General features: G+C 42.6%; 1 protein-coding gene across 1 annotated transcript in view; it reads right to left on the bottom strand.

The window, feature by feature from the left end:
* Window positions 1-2,285: 2,285 nt before the first annotated feature.
* SHH (sonic hedgehog signaling molecule) overlaps window positions 2,286-23,074 on the bottom strand; it is a 32,949-nt gene continuing 12,160 nt past the window's right edge. Inside the window, exon 3 of the mRNA XM_060782583.2 lies at window positions 2,286-4,065. Within this exon, the coding sequence (XP_060638566.2) occupies window positions 3,359-4,065 (707 nt within the window). The 3' untranslated portion in view covers window positions 2,286-3,358. The remainder of the gene's footprint in view (window positions 4,066-23,074) is intronic.

Below are 23,074 nucleotides of genomic sequence, written 5' to 3'. Positions count from 1 at the left end.
GTAGTGGTCTTATGTCCCATTTATTTCAATGGGTCAAATCTTTGGAAAATTCGAGACGAAACTGGCAATGTCAACATAGTGAGGTGGCTTCTCAATGCACCCATTCACGCTATAGAATTAAGAAGGCCATCTACATTGCCGAATTAATGTAGTTTATATGACTTTAGCTGCCATTGCTCAATGGTATTTTATGCTGGGAGGTGTAGTTTTACAAGGCTCTTTGGTAAGGAAAGTGGAGCGACAGCACTCCCCTGTGGCCAGAACTGAGCACAGCCTCCAAGATGCCGAAGATGGGAAAGCCTATCTATACCTCTATGTACAGTTGTCTGTCTTGAATGTTTGTGTTTTGTGATCTGCTCTGAGTCCCTTTTGGAGTGAGAAGGGCAGAATATAAATACCTTAAATAAATAAATAAATGAAAATAAATTTGGGTTGTTGTAGGTTTTTTGGGCTGTATAGCCATGTTCTAGAAGCATTCTTTCCTGATGTTTCACCTGCATCTGTGGCAAGCATTCTCACAACCTCTGAGGATGCTTGCCACGGATGCAGGCAAAACATCAGGAGAGAATGCTTCTAAAACATGGCCATACAGCTCAAAAAACCCACAACAATCCAGTGATTCTGGCTATGAAAGCCTTCGACAATACATTGAAAATAAATTTACCTTTTCTGCCAAAGAGTGCTGGTTCCTCACCTAGGTACAACTCAGGATTCTATAGTATTGATCCATGGCAACGAAAGTGGTGTCACAATGCAGTAATCCTACAGTGCAGATGCACCCAGAGCGTTGCTATTCTAAATAATTGCCATGTATCCTATTGAATTTGTTAGACTGATAAGGCATTGATATACTTTGGTTGATGACTATAAATGTCCCAGTGGTGCAATGGGTTAAACACTTGTCCTGCTGAACCACTGACCTGAAGTTTGGTAGTTCAAATCTGTAGGACAGGGTGAGCTCCTGCTGCTAGCCTTAGCTCCTGCCAACCTAGCAGTTTGAAAACATGCAAATGCGAGTTGATCAATAGTTACCGCTGTAGTGGGAAAAGGCAAAAAGACACTCCAAGCAGTCATGCCGGCCATACAACAAGGAGGCTCCTCAATTTGGAAATGGAGAAAGAGAACTTCCCCCAAGGCCAGAGATGAACACCGCCTCTAGAGCTGGAAATGAAAGGAGAAGCCTTTGCCTTTGCCTGTGTGTTTGTGTCTCATTGTATGTCATTGTAATAAGGCACTGAATGTCTGCTGTGTTTGATTATAAACTGTAATCTGCTATGAGTCCCTTTGGGGAGAAGGGCAAAATGTAAATAAAGTATCATTATATTATATTATATTATATTATTTACAGTATTTATATTCTGCTCTTCTGACCCCAAAGGGGACTCAGGGTGGATCACAAGGCACACATGCACGGCAAACATTCAGTGCTGATTTTAGACATACAAGATAGACAGACAGATAGAGGTATTTCGGTATTTTCCAACTTTGGCGCCTGGAGGTTATGCTCGATTCCGGCTATGGGGGGTGGGGGTACTATCACTTCATCCACTATGATGCCAAGCCCTTTTGATCATAGTATTTCCTCCTTGTTCTTTGACCTCCAGCATTTTATGGTGTTGTAAAATACCTCCCCGCTTTAAGCGGTGCCTAATTTCTCTACTCACAACTCAGCTATTTTCAAACTGCTTAGATAGAATTAAGCTAGGCTTAACAGTCGGGTGCTCAGTCCGATTTGGGCTTCGAACTTGCCACCTTTCGGTCGGCAGTGATCTATTGCTGCTGGCGATTAACCATTTGTGCTACAGCCCGGCCCAATAAATGAATATATATTAATTTGCCAACCAGGATTCCATGGGATGGGAACATGGCAGTGGAAGTGGAATAATAGCACTATAGTTCTACAGTGTGAATGGGCCACAGGAGTCCGCTTTGCCTCCAGAGTGAAATGCCATTTTTTTCCACTGATATTTTTTTGCAAAATGTGAAGGTAATGAAAATTGTAAACTGATATGGTGTACCTCTGTTTCCTTTATAGTACCCCCCTTAATTGACACTCCTCCCAAATAAGTCACATTTCAACAGCTTTGGCCAGTCAATAAAACATAGCATGACATGACGATCCATGTTTCCTACCTAAACAGCTATTTCAAAAGAAAAACAATGTGATGCACCAGGAATTCTTTGTTATTATATACTAACCAGAGTGTGCATGGCACATTTTATTTCTATAAAACTATTAAAACTATTACAAAATATTCAAAAATACATTTTAGTAAATTGACAGCGGTTATTTATCAGTTTATTAATCCAAAACATCCTTTCCCCCCTTCACTGCTCTGTACAAACTAGTCTCCATTGTCACATAATAGCCAACATGTGCGCTTTTTAAAAAATATTTTCTCATAAATTTCTTCTTCTTGGTTTGGAAGGTAAAAATAAGAGAGCTTCTTCTCCCTACAGCTTTGCAAATGGGTGAGATGGAGGTGGTGTAACAGTCTTGAGTTTCCAAGGAACGGACAAAAGGGCCGGGAGTGATTCCCACACAAAGCAAAAATGTTTCGGAGACAACAGAAACAATACAGGAGATGACACTACATTTTGATACTATTTAAATTAAAATAATATATTCTTGTAATTTACACTATTTAAAAAAATGAAATGTGACTTGTTAAGTATTGATCTCTCTCTCTCTCGCAAAAAAAAATTGAATTTACAATTCTGTGTATAAAAATATAATTTATGGATTCCCCCCTCCCTCTTCCACATGGTCTTCTGTTTGTTCCAAGACTCGCTGCTGGGAGAAAAAAGGCAAAGCAATGTGATCAATGGGAAGAATGACAGGAGGGCTACTTTTGGAAAGTCAGGACACACAACATGACACATAGAAAAATAGAACTCTGTGCAGTTTTGCTTGGCCTCGCAAAATAATTTTTTTCTTCTCCCTGTGAGTGTACAGTTCACATGATAATAAATTATCAAAGAAACAATTTAAGGCTCTTGAAGGTTGGGTTCATATTCTTTAAAACATTTCAAAATACCGAAGAAAATAAATATCCAGGAGATGAGGACAACAAAAACAAAAAACAAAAACGATGAAACAGACTGAAAAAATAAAAAATAGAAATCAAATAAAAATATATATATTTATATTTATAAACTAAAACGGCGACGACGACAGCAACATAAAACTTCCTCAGGTCTTCCTGTACCTTAAAAAGTCTACTTTGGACTGTCCTACTATTATTATCGATTCAAAGTCTTGTCCTTTTCTTTCTTCATCTTTCGTCCCCTCCCCTCCCCGGTTGGATTTGTTTTATTCTTACGATGGGTCAAAGCGGAGTTTATCGTGCCACTTCCCTCAGCTGGCCATGCCCAAGGGATGCATCATCTCAGAATCCAACAGCCAAAGACCAAGATGGTAGAGGAGATGGGAATACCAATGGACGCCACCTGGAGCATCCTCCGGCGCTGTAGCCGGAAAGAGGGCAGGGGATGAGAGGCCAGCGGGGTACAGCATGGCCAGGAGAGCATGTGCCACCCGGAAAGGGGCAAATGCCCAGTGGGCCCAGCTATGCTCTTCAATGACGGCATAACAGGAAGCCAGCACCTGGTTGATGAGGATGGTGCCCTGAGCAGTGAGTGGAGCGTACGCCCCCGAGGCCTCTTCCTTCAGGGACACTCGGTGCACGGCGGCTGGCAAAAGTGTCCTCCCCCCATGGCCCAGCACATAGATGCGTTGTCCCGGCTGCACCCGGCTGGCAAAAATGGGCTGGGGTTGGGAATGGTTGTTCTGTGTCGAGGCCACAAAGAGTAGGTGGGCGGCCGTCAGCAGCAGGCGCGTCCGGGGGCTCCGGGTCTCGATCACGTAGAAGAGCTTGCGGATGGGAGGCTCCTCCTGGTCCAAGAAGGCAAGGAAGTCACTGTAGAGCAGGCGGCCCTGAAGATCTGCAGCCAGCACCCGGTCGCCAGGATGGAGGTCTCTGACCAGTTTGGTGCCTCCTTGCTCCAAGTTAACCCAAGCGGTGCCTGGAAAGCAGCCACCCGACTTGGCGGCCACTGAGTTCTCTGAATGGGAGAAAGGGAGAGGAAAAGAAGTGGCATCAGAACACAACAAACAACAGGAAACACAGTATCTGGAGAATCATTGAGCATTTATGGGTGATGAACAGAGCTGGAACCTGCAAGGACAAGACATATTTCATATGTTGGCTCCACACTGGATCCCTCATGATTTCTGCCACATCATACTGTGGCATTATGGCATCCTGTTGTGCATTTACCCACCTGCAACCCAACTCAACCAGTCATATAAGAAGCAGGTTAAAGTATGGTGCCATCACCAAATCATATTGGATCATACTAGACTTTACAAGAAAGGAGAATCTCTAGTGAGCACTTTATTATATAAGTAAGGTAAAGGTAAAGGCTTCCTTTGACATTAAATCTAGTTGTGTCCAACTCTGGGGGGTGGGGTGGTTCCCATCTCCATTTCTAATCTGAAGAGCCGGCATTGTCCATAGACACCTCCAAGGTCATGTGACCAGCATGACTGCATGGAGCACTGTTACCTTCCTGCAGAAGTGGTACCTATTGATCTACTCACATTTGCATGTTTTTGAACTACTAGGTTGGCAGAAGCTGGAGCTAACAGCAGGAGCTCATCTCGCTCTCTAGAATCGAACTGCCAACCTTTCATTCAGCAAGTACAGCAGCTCAGCAGTTTAACCCGCTGCACCACCAAGGGGCCCATTATAAAAGTATGTGTTGTTTAATATCAACCCATGCAATGTGTGGCATTCCAGGTGTTGGGCCCTAAATCCCATCAGTCGCAGTATAGTGGGGGTTAATGGGAGTTGTGGCCCCACAATACTTGAAGGGCTACATGCTACCCACTCCTCATTTAGAGGAAGTGTGGATAGAACTTTTTGTTGTGCTCCGTTGTCAATTTGCTGAAATTTAAATTAAATGTGCAGGAATCCTAATTTTCCATTGTTCAGCACTAACAAAACATCCCTTCCTTTTTATATTGTCTCTGACCCATAGCACCACTTGTAGATCATGTCAGTATAGTTTATCAAGTCGCTTCTGACATGATTAAAAAAATGTCAGTCTATGAGATGCATGAGGATGACTGGTTCATCATACAATCATTTCACACCATTAATTATTGTACCGTGATTTCAACTTGGCTACATCCTATAGCAACTTGGGGCTTAGAGTTTTGAGGAGCTAAAGTTTTCTAGTTGACAATTATAAATCTGCTTCCTAAACTCCAGATTCCAGGATCCCACAGCACAGAATCATGGCAGTTAACATTGAATCATACTGCTGTGATTATGTAGTGTGAGCAAGGGGTACTTGTGGATCCCATTCTCATCTCTGGCTATCTGCCCAAGTCTCTGTGCAGATGCTGCTCAGCAATGGGTCTCTTACAGATGTTGAGATGCACCAGACAAATGAACAAAGTAGATCCCAGAAAATCATATGTTGGCACAACTCTCTTCTGGTGTGTAGCTACTCAAAGTGGGACTTGAGGACCATTGTGACTCTGTCTCAAGACTTGGCAAATTTCCAGAAAAGAAAACAACATTTGTCGTCAGTGGATAACAACTACATTGCTAGTCCCTGAAACATTAGGAAGGGAAATTCCTCCTGGTCCCACACAAGAAACATTGTATTAGAATATTGCTGGAAAGAAGATGTCTGCTTTTAGATGATTCCTCCCAGAATTTATTCCAGGAAGAGAAAAGGAAGCTCTGCTCTAGAAAAGTAATTTTAAGGCTTGTTCAGATCCAGTAGGAACAGCACTTAATCCCAAAGTGCACCCTGCCAGAGAAATGTCACTTGAAGATCTAATTAATCTTGTTTCTAGCACAAGCACACATTGCAGCCATCTTGCTTCGCTCTGCTTAATAGAGATTCCAAATTTCCCATATGTCTAAGGGACCTTTGGCTTTCCGTTTGTTTGGGACTTCAAATACCAGAATCCATAGTCAGCATGACCAAAGGAAAGAGATTCAAGAAATCACCAGCTGCAATAGATCACTGCTGACCAGAAGGTGACAGGTTTGAAGTCTGAGTTGGATTCAGCACCTGACTGTTAAGCCCAGCTTACTGTCCACCTAAGCAATTCACAAACAGTGGGTTGTTGTAGGTTTTTTCAGGCTATATGGCCATGTTCTAGAGGCATTCTCTCCTGACGTTTTGCCTGCATCTATGGCAAGCATCCTCAGAGCTAGTGAGGTCACTACCTCTGAGGATGTTTGCCATAGATGCAAGTGAAACATCAGGAGAGAATGCCTCTAGAACATGGCCATATAGCCCGAAAAAACCTACAACAACCCAGTGATTCCGGCCGTGAAAGCCTTCAACAATTTAAAAACAGCTGAGCTGTGAGTAGAGAAATTAGGGACAGCTTAAAAGTGTGTGTGGGGGGGGGGGGAGGTATTTTACAACACCATAAAAATGCCAGCAGTCAAAGAGCGAGGAGGAAATACGATCGAAATTACTCAACATCATAGTGGATGAGGCGACAGCTCCCCTCTGTGGCCGGAATCAAGCATAACCTCCAGGCACCGAAGTGTAAATGCCAAAAAAAAAATCCTCTGTATGTATGTATGTCTACAAAACACCATTGAATGTTTGTTGTGTATGTGTGCCTTGTGATCCACCCTGAGTCCCCTTCAGGGTGAGAAGGGTGGAATATAAATACTGTAAATAAATAAACAAATAAACTAATAAATACTATAGCAGAAGACACCTGGAGGGTTAAGGATTCTCCTCATCTTCTTTAGATGTTAGCACAAGAAGGGACCTTCAGCTCAGAGGTGACTGTGCCATGTTACCTCTCCGAAAGCGATCCTCCCATGCTAAAGTGGAAAAATACACTATATTCCTGGCTGGGCTCCATGACTGCCCCTAGACCTCAACTTGTTAATTATCTTTCTAATATGCTCCTATGTATATGGGGAAATCCAAGGCTTAACTTGAGCAAGGATCAGTCCAGGAACAGGTTTTTAGTGCCAGAGGACTATTTAAAGCAAGAAAGGTGGGGAACGCTCCAAAACAGAAAGTGGCCTCTCTTCCCAAGTAGGCACAGACTAAACACGTGCGTGTTGATGGTTCCTTTCATCTCCATTTGCATTTAAATGTTCAGAGGCTGCAAGAAATCAAGGGAAGTCCCAGCTGGGGTCTTGTTTACTTGTTCTCGGCTCCTCCTGTTTCTCTTTCCCAAGCATTGATCTCTAGTCCACTTTTTCTTCTTGTTGCTATTAGCCTTGGGAGGTGAAACAAGAGAATGGCTGAACCTATGGCATACATACATATGCATCCAAATGGGATTCAGCCACCACCAGCTCCCACTCTGGCTCTGTGGTTAAGAGGCCGACTTCCAGATCCAAGGGTGGAGCTTTGAGCCCTGCAACTACTCTTTTTTTTCTTGAAAAAAATTAAATGCTGGGAAAATCCCTACCGTTGGCAACGGTGCCTGGCTGTGTGTATGTGCATTATAATAATGCCAGACAGAGGAGTTCTAGCAAGACATGCCTTTCCCAGGACAGGCTAGGAGGCTTTGAAATCTAATCTCCCTGCCCTCCCCTCTCCACCCATACATGTTTGTACACCTGCTGCCTTACCTATGAAGTTAGCACGCATCCCATTAGAATTAAAGGGATAGCAAAAGGAAATGTTACCAGGCTGTCTCTCAGCTTCCTCTCTCTCTGGCCCAGATGCTAGTCATACGCAATTACAAGGGAGAAATCAATACAGCATCCTTTTCCTCCCCATTCTCCCACCTTTAACATTTAAAAAAAGCAGTTTGCACATCTGAGACACCTGCTTTGAAATTACCACTTTAAGGTGGGATGGAAAAGATGGGTTTAAGTACAGGGTCTGTCTATCTTGAACTGAACCCTGTAACGATTCTTCGTCATTAGAGTAATATTTTCCCATCTCCACTTTAAAAACTACACATTGACAAAGGTGATGAACAAGGGCTCAACATATCTAAAACAGCAAAAGGAAAGGGGAAATTAGCAACAGCCATTTGGCAAAATGGCAATGCCTGTGAAAATGGCTTTTTCTTCAAATGGGTGAGAATGAAATAGTGTTGCCAGACTGAAAAATTATTAACCATGACTCTTTGAACTACACTAGCTGAAATTCTCTTTTCCACATAACCAGTAAAAGGACAGGAATCCTCTCTAGCTTTCACTCCAGCAAACTTTACTTATTTATTGTGACAGAAGCAAACCGAGGATATTTAAAAACACAAACAAAGTTTAAAAACTTGGCATTATACTAAATATCCTTTGACCAGAAGCTGGCCACTTGGAGTGCCTCTGTTATTGCTATAAGGAGGCCTCCATTGTGCATGTGGCAGGGCTCAAGCTGCATTGTAATAGGTGGTCTTGGTTTGCTCTTCTCCACACTTGCATGTTGTGGACTCCACTTTGTGGCCCCATTTCTTAAGGTTGGCTCTGCATCTTATGGTGCCAGAACACAGTCTGTTCAGTTCCATACCCAGGAGAGAGTCTCTCATTCAGTATCAGCCATGGCTTGAGGTTCCAGGTTTTAGCCTGCCACTTTTGGACTCTCACTTGCTGAGATGTTCCTGCGAGTATCTCTATAGATCTTTAAAATATATATTTCTTGATTTAAGGTGCTGGTGTGCTGGCTGATATCTAAACAGGGGATGGGCTGGAGATGTCACTACTTTGCTCCTTTCATTCTTGGCTGCTACTTCCTGGTGGATGTCAGGTGCTGTAATACCGGCTAAACAGTATAATTTCTTCAATGGTGTGGGGTGTAGACATCCTGTGATAATGTGGTATGTCTCATTAAGAGCCACACCCACTGTTTTAGCATGATGATATATGTTCCACACTGGGCATGTGTATTCAGCAGCAGAGTAGAAAAGTACAAGGGCATATGTCTTCATGGTGTCTGGCTGTGATCCCCGGTTGTGCCAGTCAGCTTTTCTAGCACCCACTTTTTGCTTGATAGTCAAGCAGTGCTAACAGTTAACACAGCAGAGAGAAGAGAAGGAGCCAAATCTTGTTCTTCCCCGTTGACTCCAGCAAAAGCAAACTGCTGCAGCCTCTCCTTGCTTTGTGTTTTTCCTCATTAGTAATGTTATGTGGCCAAAAGGGTCCCAGTTTTCTTCTGTGTGATATATTGGCGAAATGTCATACCCAGGCTGGGATATCTCAAAGGCACAAAAACTCATCTGGTGTTGGAAGCTAGGAAACATACTTGGATGGGTGACTCTCATTGCTTGCTAGGTGCTGCAAGCTATATTTCAGAGAAAGGAGCTGGAAAAACTACCTCTGAGTATTCCTTGCCTAAGAAACCCCTGTAAATTCATGGGGTCACCATAAATCGAGAGGTGATTTGAAGGTACACACACAGCATATCCAGTGTTCCCCTGCCAATTCCAGAAGAGAAACCAAAGCTGCTTATTAGGCTATCCCATATTTCATTACCATTTTCTCTGAGGAACCCAACCTTAGTTTTATTACAACCGCCTAAGATACCATTAATTTGCTTTATCCTGTCTAAGCTTTTTTTTTTTTTTACTTTAAAAGTATAAAATAATAACACATATAGACACACACATTCCGGAAAGACCTTATTGCACAACCAGGGAATCACAAAATTTTCTGTTTCAATAAAAAGCCTTTATCTAAGCTAGAAGGTACCACAGCAATTTGCTTTTGCCTGAGCCTATTGGGAAGGGCAGCTCTTCTCTCCACCCCATGATAAATTAGCTGAATGAATACTTTTGCACTTTCAACTCAGTTTGCACCCAAAGGATTGAGCTGAATACAAAGCAGGAAAGTGGGAAAAGCAAGATTTTTTTGAAGCAAGATTAATAGGGAGAGTTGAAGGGTATGATATGTTTAGTGGTGTCTCAGTTCATGAAGGTTAGGAGACCCACAACCAGCATCCTGGTTAACTAACTATGTACCAAGAAATGTACCACAATTCTCTCCAAGCTTCAGGGATTCTTTGGCAGGCATGAAGTTTAGAAAGCAATGGCATACACCCCTCTGTCAAGTGAATATGAACAACCACATCTTCCTAATGGCAGGGCAGGTGACTTATATGTGCCAGCTCTTAGGCCTGATCCTTTTCCAGATGGAAGATTATGGAAAAGGACAGAGATTCTGACAGTGACAGTAAACACAACAGGGTACAATGAGCCCATGGAAAGGTAGTGCCACTAGAGAAGATTATTTTATCATTTTAGGTATGTTATCTATATGATATCTTGTCCTTCTTTGGTTCCAGAGTAATCTACCATTACATAAAACTTAGGTAGATAGAATAGACAAACAGATGGCAGCATTGGTTGGTGTCTCCCAACTCAACTGGATAGTGCATTGGTTCCCTTTTATGGCAAGGAACTATCCAAGGTGCTGAACCTATTTAGGGCATATGGTTCAACATTTTGGATTGTATCTTTAAGCAGTGTTTCCATACTCCACTGACATGGAAGGCATACCGACAGGCAGGAGACATGTCCATTTGCATCCCTGTCTTGAGATTATTTTATCATGAAAGTTGGGAAAGATTATGACTCAAGGACAACCACTCGGTGTAACTTTTGTCGCACAAGAAAGGATGGAGCTGCATGATGTCTTGGTGGCCACCGAAATTCCGTTGCTATGGCAACACGGTTGCTAGGGAGAAGAGGCAACCTGTGCCCTGAGATGTGCTTCAAACAGCAGATCACATCTATACTCTTACTAATGGCATTGCACATCCCAGGTCAGCACACTTTTAATTTGGTTCATTATTGGCCTACTTTTTTAGACAGCCATGTGTCGACTGAGAGAAGGTTAATAAAGCTGCAGAAAATGTCTGTAGGAACTCTCTCTCACACACACACACACACATACCTGAAATGAAGGCCAAGTACACCTAACCTCCCATTTTTCTCCCTTTTTCTCTCTCTCCCTGCATGGTTGCCCCAGGGACAAAATTTACATTGTTAGCACCTTGCAGTAACTGTAGTCTCTCGGAAAAAAAACCATGTTTGTGCACTGCACTTCATGTAGTATTTGCTCCCCCAAAAGAATTGAGCAAGATTTCTATCAAAGTTCTTTATTTAAATAAGCTTGTTTTCAGCTCTTGACTCTTTCTGCTATTCCCTTTGGGCCACTGCAAGTGCACTTATTCTTCACGGTTATCCCAATTTGACTCCAACCTATGGATTCTTGGGATTTATCTGTCTAGCGAAATGCAATATGATCCCATATTAATGTGGGTGCATTCCAAGATCTCTCACAGACACTTGAAATCATGGATAATGGCAAAGCCTATGTTTTTACTCTACTTAGGCCAAAAGCATACCATACAATGGCACTGCAGGATCTAGATCAGTGGTTCTCAAGCTGTGGGTCCCCAGGTATTTTGGTCTACAACTCCTAGAAATCCCAGCCAGTTTACCAGATGTTAGGATTGCTGGGAGTTGAAGTCCAAAACATCTGGGGACCCACAGGTTGAGAACCCCTGATCTAGAGAGACCCACAAATACATCCATGGGAGATTATTTTTTGGAGTATGGACAAGTGAATCCATGGATAAAGAGGTCATCCTGTACTTTGCTTTTTTCTGCTAGGGAGCTTTAGTTTAATGCAGCAATTCTCAACCTGGGGGGGGTGGGGTGCCAAAGACCATCAGAGGGTCACCAAAGACCATCAGAAAACACACTATTTTTCTGTTGGTCATGGGGGTTCTGTGTGGAAACTTTGGCCCAATTCTATCATTGGTGGAGTTCAGAATGCTCTTTGATTGTAGGTGAACTATAAATCCCAGCAATGAAAGCTCCGAAATGTCAAGGGCTATTTTCCCCAAACTCTACAGTGTTCACACTTGATCATATTGAGTATTCATGCCAAGTTTGGTCCAGATCCATCATTGTTTGAATCCATGGTGCTCTCTGGATGTAGGTGAACTACAACTCCAAAACTCAAAGTCAATGCCCACCAAACCCTTGCAGTATTTTCTCTTAGTCATAGGAGTTCTATATGCCAAGTTTAGTTCAATTCCATTGTTGGTGGAGTTCAGAATACTCTTTGATTGTTGGTTAACTATAAATCCCAACAACTACAACTCCCAAATGACAAAATCAATCCTCCCCAACAGTATTCAAATTTGGGCATATTGAGTATTTGTGCCAAATTTGGTCCAGTGAATGAAACTACATCCTGCATATCAGATATTTATGTACATTATGATTCAGAACAGTAGCAAAATTATAGTTATGAAAGAAGCAACGAAAATAATTTTATGCTTGGGGGTCACCACAACATGAGGATCTGGATTAAGTGGTCACGGCATTAGAAAGATTGAAAAACACTGATGTACAGGGATGTACTATGTGGGTGCATGAGGCTTATGAATGCAAAATAAGATAATGACTAGGAGCTGGAAGTAATAAATGTATTAGCTTCTGTTCAGCAGGTTTCTATTGAAGTTGTGTGTTGCTCCCTGATCGGGTATGATGTTGTAGGAATTGTTAATTGTGTCAGTCTTAATGTAATGTCGAAGGCTTTCATGGCTGGAATCACTGGGTTGTCGTAGGTTTTTTCGGGCTATATACTAGCCATGGTCTAGAGGCATTCTCTCCTGATGTTTTGCCTGCATCTATGGCAAGCATCCTCTGAGGAGTTGGTGGAGTTCAGAATACTCTTTGATTGTTGGTTAACTATAAATCACAGCAACTACAACTCCCAAATGACAAAATCAATCCTCCCCAACCCCACCAGTATTCAAATTTGGGCATATTGAGTATTTGTACCAAATTTGGTCCAGTGAATGAAACTGAACCATCTGAGGATGCTTGCCATAGATGCAGGTGAAACGTCAGGAGAGAATGCCTCTTGACCATGGCCATATAGCCCGAAAAAACCTACAACAACCCCGTGTCAGTCTTGTTAGATATAGATGTTTTCCTGATCAGACCCAACACTATGCTAGAGAGCTTTAGTCTAATGCTTCACAAACATTGGTCCTCCACTTGTTTTAGGCATCTTTTCCAAGAAGCCCCAACACACTGAAGTCCAAAATACCTGAGGGATCAAAGACAGAGAACTACTGTTCTAGTCCACTTCCCTGGACTATGGTTCCCAAGGTATCATCAGAAGAGACGGACTGAGGATCAAATCAATTTAATGCACTTAGGGGACCCGGATTGCAATTTAGGGGAATGCAAAAGAATCCTAGGATTCCTTAAGATGGAGACATGATAAAGTAATTTCAAATTCCTCATACAGTTGTACATTTCAGTCTGCCGACCAAATCCACATACCTTATTCCCCAGACCCTATTGAGAAGGTCAAGATTTTGTCTCCCCCCCCCCCCTTCATCTGAAACAGAGGATCCCAGTTAAAACATGAAACAGAGTGGCATTTTGCTCTTTCTATGACCCGAGGTCTCAGTTAGTTTCTTATAGACTTTCTTCGTGTTCTCTATTGTAATAAATAGACCAACTTCCTCGGATATATTTATTGCCTGAAACAATTTAACACCTCCCTCCAAGAGTCCAAACATACTGGGTGGGTCTCTGGCTCTACCCAGGAAGTTAAACATCGGTGCTCAAACAAGGGCTGCTTGTCAAGCTCAAACAAGAAGCAGCTTTCAAATTCACATTCAGATTTGGGGTTTTTGTTTCTTGCGGAATGCTCAAGTACTCATATTCAGATTTTTAAAAACCCTTGAGAGCTTCTAGTGCTTATGGACACACCAAAGTCACCTGGGGTCAACAATATGCAGCCTGGTTTCTCACAAAACAGCATAGCAAGCTTCAGACCTGGCCCAAGATCTTTTGCTGGTTCAGGAAGTGGGACAAATGCACTCCTAGGAATCAAGGATAAACTATCCAGGCCTATATAGGCGCTCCATGCAGTCATGCCGGCCACATGACCTTGGAGGTATCTACGGACAACGCTGGCTCTTCGGCTTAGAAATTGAGATGAGCACCACACCCCAGAGTCAGACATGACTGGACTTAATGTCAGGGGACTACCTTTACCTTTACCCTATATATATAGTTATATATATAGTTGCTCTTGTTGGATCCCTTCAATGCCTATCCAACCATGGTGATCTTATTCCAAGGTTTTCTTGGCAAGACTCTGAGGAAGAAAGAGTGTAGCTTTCCCAGGGCCACACAGTAGGTTTCCATGGAAGAGTAGGGATTAATCCTAGTCTCCAGAGCAGGCATGGGCAAATTTTAGCCCTCCAAGTGTTTTGGACTTCAACTCCCACAATTGGCTGTTAGGAATTGTGGTAGTTGAAGTCCAAAACACCAGGAGAGCCCAAGTTTGCCCATGCCTGCTCCAGAGTCATGCAACACTGCTACATGGTGCTGACCTTCTAAATATAGGACAACAATAGGAAAATAATAGGGCGTGGAGAGAATATCAAGTGAAATTGAGATTTTCACATCCTGAGAGTATGAGCTGCATCGGTTGGAAAATGGAGGTGGGATTGGTCTCAATCTGGATACTTGGTAACTTCGAGATGACCACACTGAAAGTTAATGAAGTTAAGTAACATGCCTTTAGAAAGGTGGAATCTCATCCTTCAGTGACCCAATAACCATGGGGCTGGGTGCACTTGGAGCCCTTCCACATAGCCCTATATCCCAGAATATCAAGGCAGAAAATCCACAATATCTGCTTTGAACTTGGTTATCTGAGTCCACACTGCCATATATTCCTATTCAAAACAGATATTGTGGGACTTTCTGCCTTGATGTTCTGGGATATAGGGCTGTGTGATAGGGCCCATTGCCATTGCTTTGCATGCATTTACAAGTTACTCTTTCTAAACCAGTTCCACAATCTTATGGATTTTACTGGTTTAAACTGCCTTGTTAGCAAATGAATGGTATTTAATGTTTTTTATGACTCAGTGAGTTTTGTGGCTATGTCCTTATGCAGTGCTATTGCTGTTGTGTGCTTTAAAGTTATTTTTGAGTTATGACAACCCCAAAGAGAACTTATCATGGGTTTTTAAAGGCAAGTTTTAATCAAATGGGGTTTGCCACTGCCTTCTTCTGAGGCTGAGAGAGTGGGACTTGCCCAAGGTCATCCACGGTGGGCTCAAACCCTGGTTTCCCAGAAATCTTGTCCAATACTCAAACCACTACACCACAATGGTTCTCTCTAGATAATATACAGGCTAACTAGTCGTAACAGTCAAGTATTTCAACCCCTTAATATAGCACTGTAAGGAATGATTTAGCCTTATACCAGTCATGTGAGTTTAAGTAGTATCATTCCCATTTTATAGGTACAGGAATTGAGTCAGAAAAATTGTGAAAGCTGAAGGCAATAAGGAAATGAGTGCTCTTCAACTGTTTCACAACTGAGATATATTTTTGGGTATCAAGAAAGCATCTAAACATGTAACTAATTAAGAAACAGAGGCATTCCATTGATATCATTATTGTTATTGTTGCTATGTTGCTTTATGTCAATGCTGACTTACAGCAACCCTACACCAGAATCTCCTTGGCAAAAAGTTGTTCAGATAGGATTTGCCTTTGCCTTGCTCTAAAGCTGAGAAAAGTGTGGCTTTCTTAAGGTTACACAGTACCTTTCAATGGTTAAGCTTCAATTCAAACCACAGAGTCCCAGGGTCCTAGTCCAACACTCAAACCTAGTTGAAGTCCAAAACACCAGGAGGGCCCAAGTTTGCCCATGCCTTCTCCAGAGTCATCCAACACAAACTTCTACATGGTGCTGACCTTCTAAATATATTGATTCTATATAAATGTCATGATTCTATATAAATGTCAAATTAGAAGATTTGATCAGTTGGCCCTTGTAGTCCCTTCCAACTTATGCATCTGTCTGTGGTCTGTCATCATATCATAGGAATATTAACATAATGCTCCTAGGTTTTACTCTCCTAAGTGAAATGTTTGGGGCAGAACTTAAGGATTCTACCATTTTTCTCAAATATGGCATATCATAAAAGATCATCAGTACGTGTCTCCTGGCCCCAACAACAAGATCATTTCAAAAATACTGAAACTCAGAAAACTTAACTTTTGCAACTCTGTTTTCTGCAGTCCTTCAGACAGCAGGACTTATTGGTTGCTTTTTGTGCCTAATTTTAACTGAGCCAGAAACCATCCAATGTCCCTGCACGGCTCTTTCCTTCCATCGATGGATATCATCTGATAACCACATATTTTCCCTTTCCTTTCCCTCTGCTCATCAAAGTTCCTCTTGCCTCCTGAGCCAGACCCCATTTCCTCCTAAAAGCTGCTGGGCAGGGACACTTGGAGGTTCGGAGCCTGCCCCATGCCTACCTTGTACTCTCTGCGGCTTGCAGACCGAGCTATTAGAGCCTGAAAGCAAGCTTTGGAACTTGTCCTAATGCCTTTCACAGGAAGGGCAGTGAAAAGAAAGCCCCAAACAAAACAAGATGGTTATTGATTTGCTGAACAATTTTATCTCTTCTGCTGGGGAGTGGGAGACAGGAATGAACCGGCCAGAAAAATGTTTCCTTTGAAGGGGTGGGAGACTGTACAGACGCAACAAGAACTGCCCTTTCGAAGGAAGCAAAGGACCCCTTTCCTGGGTGCCCACCCCTCCCCTCCACCCTCAGCCTGGGCTTTGTTTGCCCACTCAGAGGGGCTTGATGAATAGGTCCAGTTGTGCAGCAACTCGGCAAACATGCCAGCAAACTGGTGGAGGTGTGAAAATCTGCTCCTTTGAGCCGCTGGCCCTTCTTTGGGGGCTCTCTAATTAAAATCCAATAAAGAGCCGGCACTGTCATTCTGATCTGTGTAATAAAGGGAGGCACTTTGGGAAGAGAGGGGACACTTCCAGCTCTCCACCCCATCTCCTCCCCGCTCGGCTATTTGTTCAGGTGTTGGGGGGCACCCTTGAGGCCAATTCACACACATGCACTCCAAAAAGAGAGACCCCCACAATGCCCTCTCGGCCTAAGACTTTCCATGGCCTATTTGCACAGACCCAGAGCCTTTTCCAAAACACTCAAGATGTGGATTTGAATTTGAAATGGAGGGAGTTTGTTCCCAGCCCCCTCACTTGGCCCTCATTATCCCTGTCTCTCTGCCACTCCTGCCCTCTTCTCCTTGCCCCTCCTGACAGCCATTCAGGCCTTGCAGGAGGGAAGTCGCCTCCTCCGCATTCCAATCTCTGGGATCATACTTTTTGCAAATAGAGATGGCCGCCTCAAAGAAACAGCCCGGCCTGGAACTGTTCGGTTTTTAATCTTCTCATTGGATTCTCAGGCATGGAACCAGAGCCCGGCCATTGGAAACCAGCTGGAAGGGAGGGGATTCAAGGCAGCTCTCAGGAAATCCACTTCGTCCAGTCACACGACCTCGCCTGACATGTCCCCCCACCATAGTCCCCCTCCCTTCCCAAACGCCAGCTGTGCATTGCATAGTAATGCCTGGGTTTGCCATCATGGAACCAGGGGCTTCCTAGGAAATACATAAGACTGTTCCTCAGTGTTTTGAATGGGGTACATCTGTGCACCCAAGTTAGAAGTACCGATGGGGAAACAGGCATTTAAAGGTTGTGAAGCTGAGTCAAGGCCTGAGTGGTAAGTGGCTTTCTGTGCACACAGCCTATATGTGTAGTTCTGGGTCACAACAAAAACTTTTGTTGCCTGCAATAAAGGAAAAGACAGAAAGTAGGGATGAGAGAGCCAACATAGTTCACTAGTTTGAATACTGAACTAAAACTCTGCAAGAAGAGGGTTCACATTCATACTTGCCCATTGAAACATATGCAGACCTACTACATCACCTCCACCAAGTCACAGCAAACACCTTCCAAAAAATCTCTCACCAAGAAAACCCTGTGATTGGTTCCCCTTAAGGTCACCATAAGTTGGAAATGACTTGAAGGCACAGAGTAACAACAATAATAAAGCAATGTGCATACTTACAAGCAGCACACACATTCCAAACTACTGACATTAACGTGGAGTAACAGTTGCCTGTCAAAGTAAATTGCATCAAAGGACTATTAAAAATAATTCAAAGGCATAAATTATTGACTGATGTTATAACTCTATAAACTTTTTATGGCAGTATCATTTGCTTCACGCTGACTTTGTTGGTAGTAGTTCGCAAGCCCATTGCATTAGACGAAAGCCAATCAGAATTCTCTGGGAGAAGCAGCCTTGTATTCAATAGATGATTTGGACTGCAGTTCCCATAATCCTTGACCATGCTAGTTGGGGATGGCAGGCAGTTTAGAGGTAATCAAGGTTAACTACACCCCCCCCCCCAGTTTAAGTGGAAACATCCTTTACTCAAATGGTTGAGTCTACAATACCCATTTCCACACTTCAATAGCTTTCGCGCACAGACCTGTATATGCAGCTCTAAGGCTCCTTCCACACAGCTGAATAAAATCCTATATTATCTGCTTTGAACTGGGATATATGGCAGCGTGGACTCATATAACTCAATTCAAAGCAGATATTGTGGGATTTTCCCCTTAATATTCTAGGTTATATGGCTATGTGGAAGGGTCCCAAGTCAGACCAAGAACTTTTGCTGCCCGAACCAAAGAACATGACAGGATGCTCTGCATCCTAATTAATTTATCAAATATTACCTGAATTGGGTTGTTGTAGGTTTTTCAGGCTGTATGGCCATGTTCTAGAAGCATTCTCCCCTGACGTTTCACCTGCATCTATGGCAAGCATCCTCAGAGGATGCTTGCCATAGATGCAGGTGAAACGTCAGGGGAGAATGCTTCTAGAACATGGCCATACAGCCTGAAAAACCTACAACAACCCAGTGATTCTGGACATGAAAGCCTTCAACAATACATTGCCTGAACTGATATGGATTTCCATCCTGTAATTTTGCAATTCCCTTTTTAAATAATAATAATAATAGTAATAGTAATAATAGTAATAGTAATAGTAATAGTAATGCAAAATTATATATAGAGAGAAAGGAAGGTTGGGGGAATTAAAATTAATTAGTTTGGTATTTTGATAGTTGATGTATCACTTGCCTTAATTTAATCAGCATGACTTCAGGTGTCTACACGCACACACACTTAATACTGTTGGAATATGAATCACAACAGATCTGGAGAATTCCAGGTTGGGGAAAGCTTTTCCCATCTGTGCTGAAACTAACTCTGGGCATGAACCTGTGCGAACACTGTGACTCTCAAGACCGTATGTTAACTACGTTGCTGTGGCTTCAACAGTGAACCCCAGATTTCTTTAGATATGTATAATATGTGCATATGCATTCACTGATCTGGGACAGAGGGAAGGAAGTGTTTCTATTTCTGTTTGGATAGCTAAGCCTTTGTTTTGTTTTGTTTTGTTTTGGAAGGGGGAATACTTGGAAGGAATAGAGATTCATGATGGGGAAGGCTTTCAAAGTGCGAAAGACTTCATCCCAAGATTCTGTGGGATGGATGGGTCAACCTACTGGGATAAATGCTGCCTGTGGGCCAGATATTGGGCTATACTGTGAACTGAATTAAATAATCAGAGGTGGGAAAATAAGCTTACACCCTTGGCCTAACTTCAGAAAATGAACCTGTTGTTGAAATCTGGAGAGAAAGAACCTGATCTGCTCTCACAGTGGAGTTCTTTCTAAATTTTCACTCAACATCATGAATGGGGCTCATTCACACCTTTTCTTAGCCCTTCCTTTTTGTGTCAATTGGTATATTTAGTGTTAAGGTCATTATTTTCCTTTTGCGCTTGCATGCTTCTTGGCTCCCTCAGAAGAGTTTTCTTTAAATGCCAATGACAAATGAGGGAGGAGGTGGCAAAACATGCAGCTCTAAAAGCCACTGATAGAGAAGCACCTTCTTTGCCTTTGTATTTTCCAAAAAGGGGGGGAAACATTGCTCAACCTAGGCAAAATGGAGCAGATGATCAAGTAGGAGAAAGACAGCATGGAATGAGTAAAGAGGTATACAGGAACACCTGGCTACTCTAAATGAATTCAAGCCTCCAGGGTTAGATATACTATATTGAAGAATATTAACAGAACTGGCAGAAGTGATTTCAGAACAACTGGCAATAAGCTTTTATAATTCTTGAGGAAGAGCAACAGTCCCAAAAGCCTAGGGAAGGGCATATGTTATCTGAATCTTCAATAAGGGGGGAAAAAGAGGACCCAAATAATTACTGTCAGTCAGCCTGATATCAACAGCAGGAAAAATTCTAGAGAGACAACCTGTGAACACTTAGAAAGGAATGTTATGAGCACTAAAAGTCAACACAGATTTCTCAAAACAAGTCATGCCAGACTAATCTTATCTTATTTTTGTAAGTAGTTGCAAGCTTAGTAGATAAAGGGAATGCCCTGGAAGTAACATATCTTGATGTCAGAAAGGTCTTTGACAAAGTGCTTCGTTATATTCTTGCAAACTAGTAAAATGTGGGCTAGACAATGCTACCATCAGGTGGATTTGTAATTGGTTGACCGACCAAACCCAAAGGGTGTTCATGAATGACTCCCCTTCTTCCTCCGTGAGAGAAGTGACCAGTGGGGTGCCACAAGGGTCTGTTCTGGGCCCAGTGCTATTCAACATCTTTATCAGTTGCTTGGATGATGAAACAGAGGACATGTTGCTCACTTGTCCAAATTAGAGTGGTAGCTAATACCCCAGAAAGCAAGATCAGAGCAAATTAGAGCAGTGAGCCAAAACTAACAAAATGAATTGCAACAGGGAGAAATATAAGATACTACTCTTAGAAATGATGAATGAAATGCATAAATATAGGAAAAGTGATATCTGGCTTGACAGTAGTACAGGCGAAAGAGATCGCGGAGTCTTGGGAGATCACAAGCTGAACGTGAGTCAACAGTGTAATACAGCAGCTAAAACAGCCAATACAGTTCTAGGTTGCATCAAAAGAAGTCAAGATCAAGGCAAGTAATAGTACAATTATATTCTGCTTTGGCGAGATCTCATCTACAATACTATATCCAGTTCTGAGCAAATCATGAAGAATATGGACACGCTTGAAGGAGTTAAGAGGAGAGTGACCACAATGATCAAAGGTCTGGAAATCATAGAATCATTGAATTGGAAGAGGCCTCATGGGCCATCCAGTCCAAAACCCCGCCAACCATCTCCCCAGGAGACTCAGGGCGACTTAGAAGCCCAAAAATTACAATTAAAACACAGAAATAAAACACATCAATTAAAAACATCATATAAAAACCATACAACACAATTGTAAATCACATAAAAGCAATATGGCTGGGAAAGAGAACATAACTGAAGTACATTCAATGAGTGCAATACATTTTACTGGAGCGTGAGAAAAGTGCAACAGGCTAGTAGATTGGGTGGGAAATGCTGTCATAAAGCATGTTGAGGTAGACCATTTGAGGGTTGAGTAAAGTGCAGAGCTCAATGGGGACAGAAAATTACTGGTGAGATGCTTAATTGAGGAACATCCAGGTTTTTGGTCGGCCTCCTCTGGACACATTCCCAGTTGTCAACATCTCCCTTCAATCATGCCTATGAGGAACAGCTTAAGGAAATGCTTGGGAATGCTTTGACTGTGCATTCGTGTTAGACTGAATGGACTTTGTCTTCTCTTCCACTCTAGTATGATGATTCTATACTGTTTGGCAGGAAAAGCGACATGTTTTACACCTTTCTCAAACAGCCCAGCAGGTGGCGCTATAAGAACAGGGGATTCCCAGAAGTCCAGGTAGAACTAAAGGTCCTTTTTCGGTCCTTTAAATGGTCACTATTTGTAATCCAGATTGATAGGAACTGCATTTTTTGTCTTCAAAATTACCATGATTTCAGAGCAACAAGGAAGATGAAGAAAGTAGATAAGGACAAAAAAAAAACTAGTTTTATACTTATTTTAGGATGAAGATTGAGAAAGGAATGGTGAAAGGGTGTCATTAAATACACTAGAATTTGTGCAGGACCAGTTCCACCTTCTTTCTCAAGACTCTTTTTTTTTTGGTCCACCAATAGCAAAAATGCAACTGGGTGCTGCAACCTTTCTGTCAGAGGAATCATGTTCTGTAAGAAACCACTCTGGGTTGTTGTAGGTTTTTGGGGGCTATATGGCCATGTTCGAGAGGCATTCTCTTCTGACATTTCGCCTGCATCTATTGCAAGCATCCTCAGAGGTAGTGATGCAGGCGAAACGTCACTCTGCTTCCCATCAATCTCTGAAAAAGCATTCACACATACTCAGAAGTTAAGTAGTTTATGGATTCTATGGATCACCAGGCAGAGAGTTAATGCAGCTCATCCAACTCACTCTAAATCTATGAAAGTTCAGAAAAGTTTTGGGATGATAAGTCTCAGGGCCCTTCCAGACAGCCATATCAAGTCTTAAGGCCCTTCCAGACAGAAAATCAAGGCAGGTCATCCACAATATCTGCTTTGAACTGGATTATCGGAGTCCACACTGCCATATAATCCAGTTCAATGTCGATTTTATGCCGTTGTGTGGAAGGGCCCCCAGAATCTGCTGAGGACAATGGGACTCGCCACCCAAAATAAAAGGTAGTTATCCAAAAGAAGAAATGTTTTCCACTAAGCTATGATTCTATTCTGTTGAAGTTCCTATCAGGTGCTATGTTGACTACAAGCCCAATGATCCATGAACTGATGTTTGAGTTTGTTATTTCTCCATTTTGGAGAATTTAATAGAGTCAACTTCACTGATTACTCAAGGCTGACTGTTTAGGATTTTCACTGCAGGCTTCACACCATCATTGGAAGATTCTGACTCCCACTACACTGAGAATACGAGAACAGAGTCCTATCAAGGGATCCTTAGCAGGTGCCCACCTGGGATGCCCATCTTGCCAACCTCCTCCCTTGCTCAGCTTACACTCAAGCACAAGAGACACCTTCTTACAGACTTCCCAGTGAAGGCCCACCAAACCTTTGCCCATCAGCTCTGGGAGGGAGCTTTGAGAAGCTACTTTTTAAAGGAGAGGTTGGCCCAGCTCCATGCCTTTACACCAGGCATGGGCAAACTTGGACTCTCCAGGTGTTTTGGACTTCAACTTCCACAATTCCTAACAGCGTCAGGCCCTTTC

Source organism: Anolis sagrei, chromosome 6, assembly GCF_037176765.1.
Source record: "Anolis sagrei isolate rAnoSag1 chromosome 6, rAnoSag1.mat, whole genome shotgun sequence".
NCBI classification, from domain to species: Eukaryota; Metazoa; Chordata; class Lepidosauria; order Squamata; family Dactyloidae; genus Anolis; species Anolis sagrei.
This window is presented reverse-complemented; position numbering and strand designations above follow the sequence as displayed.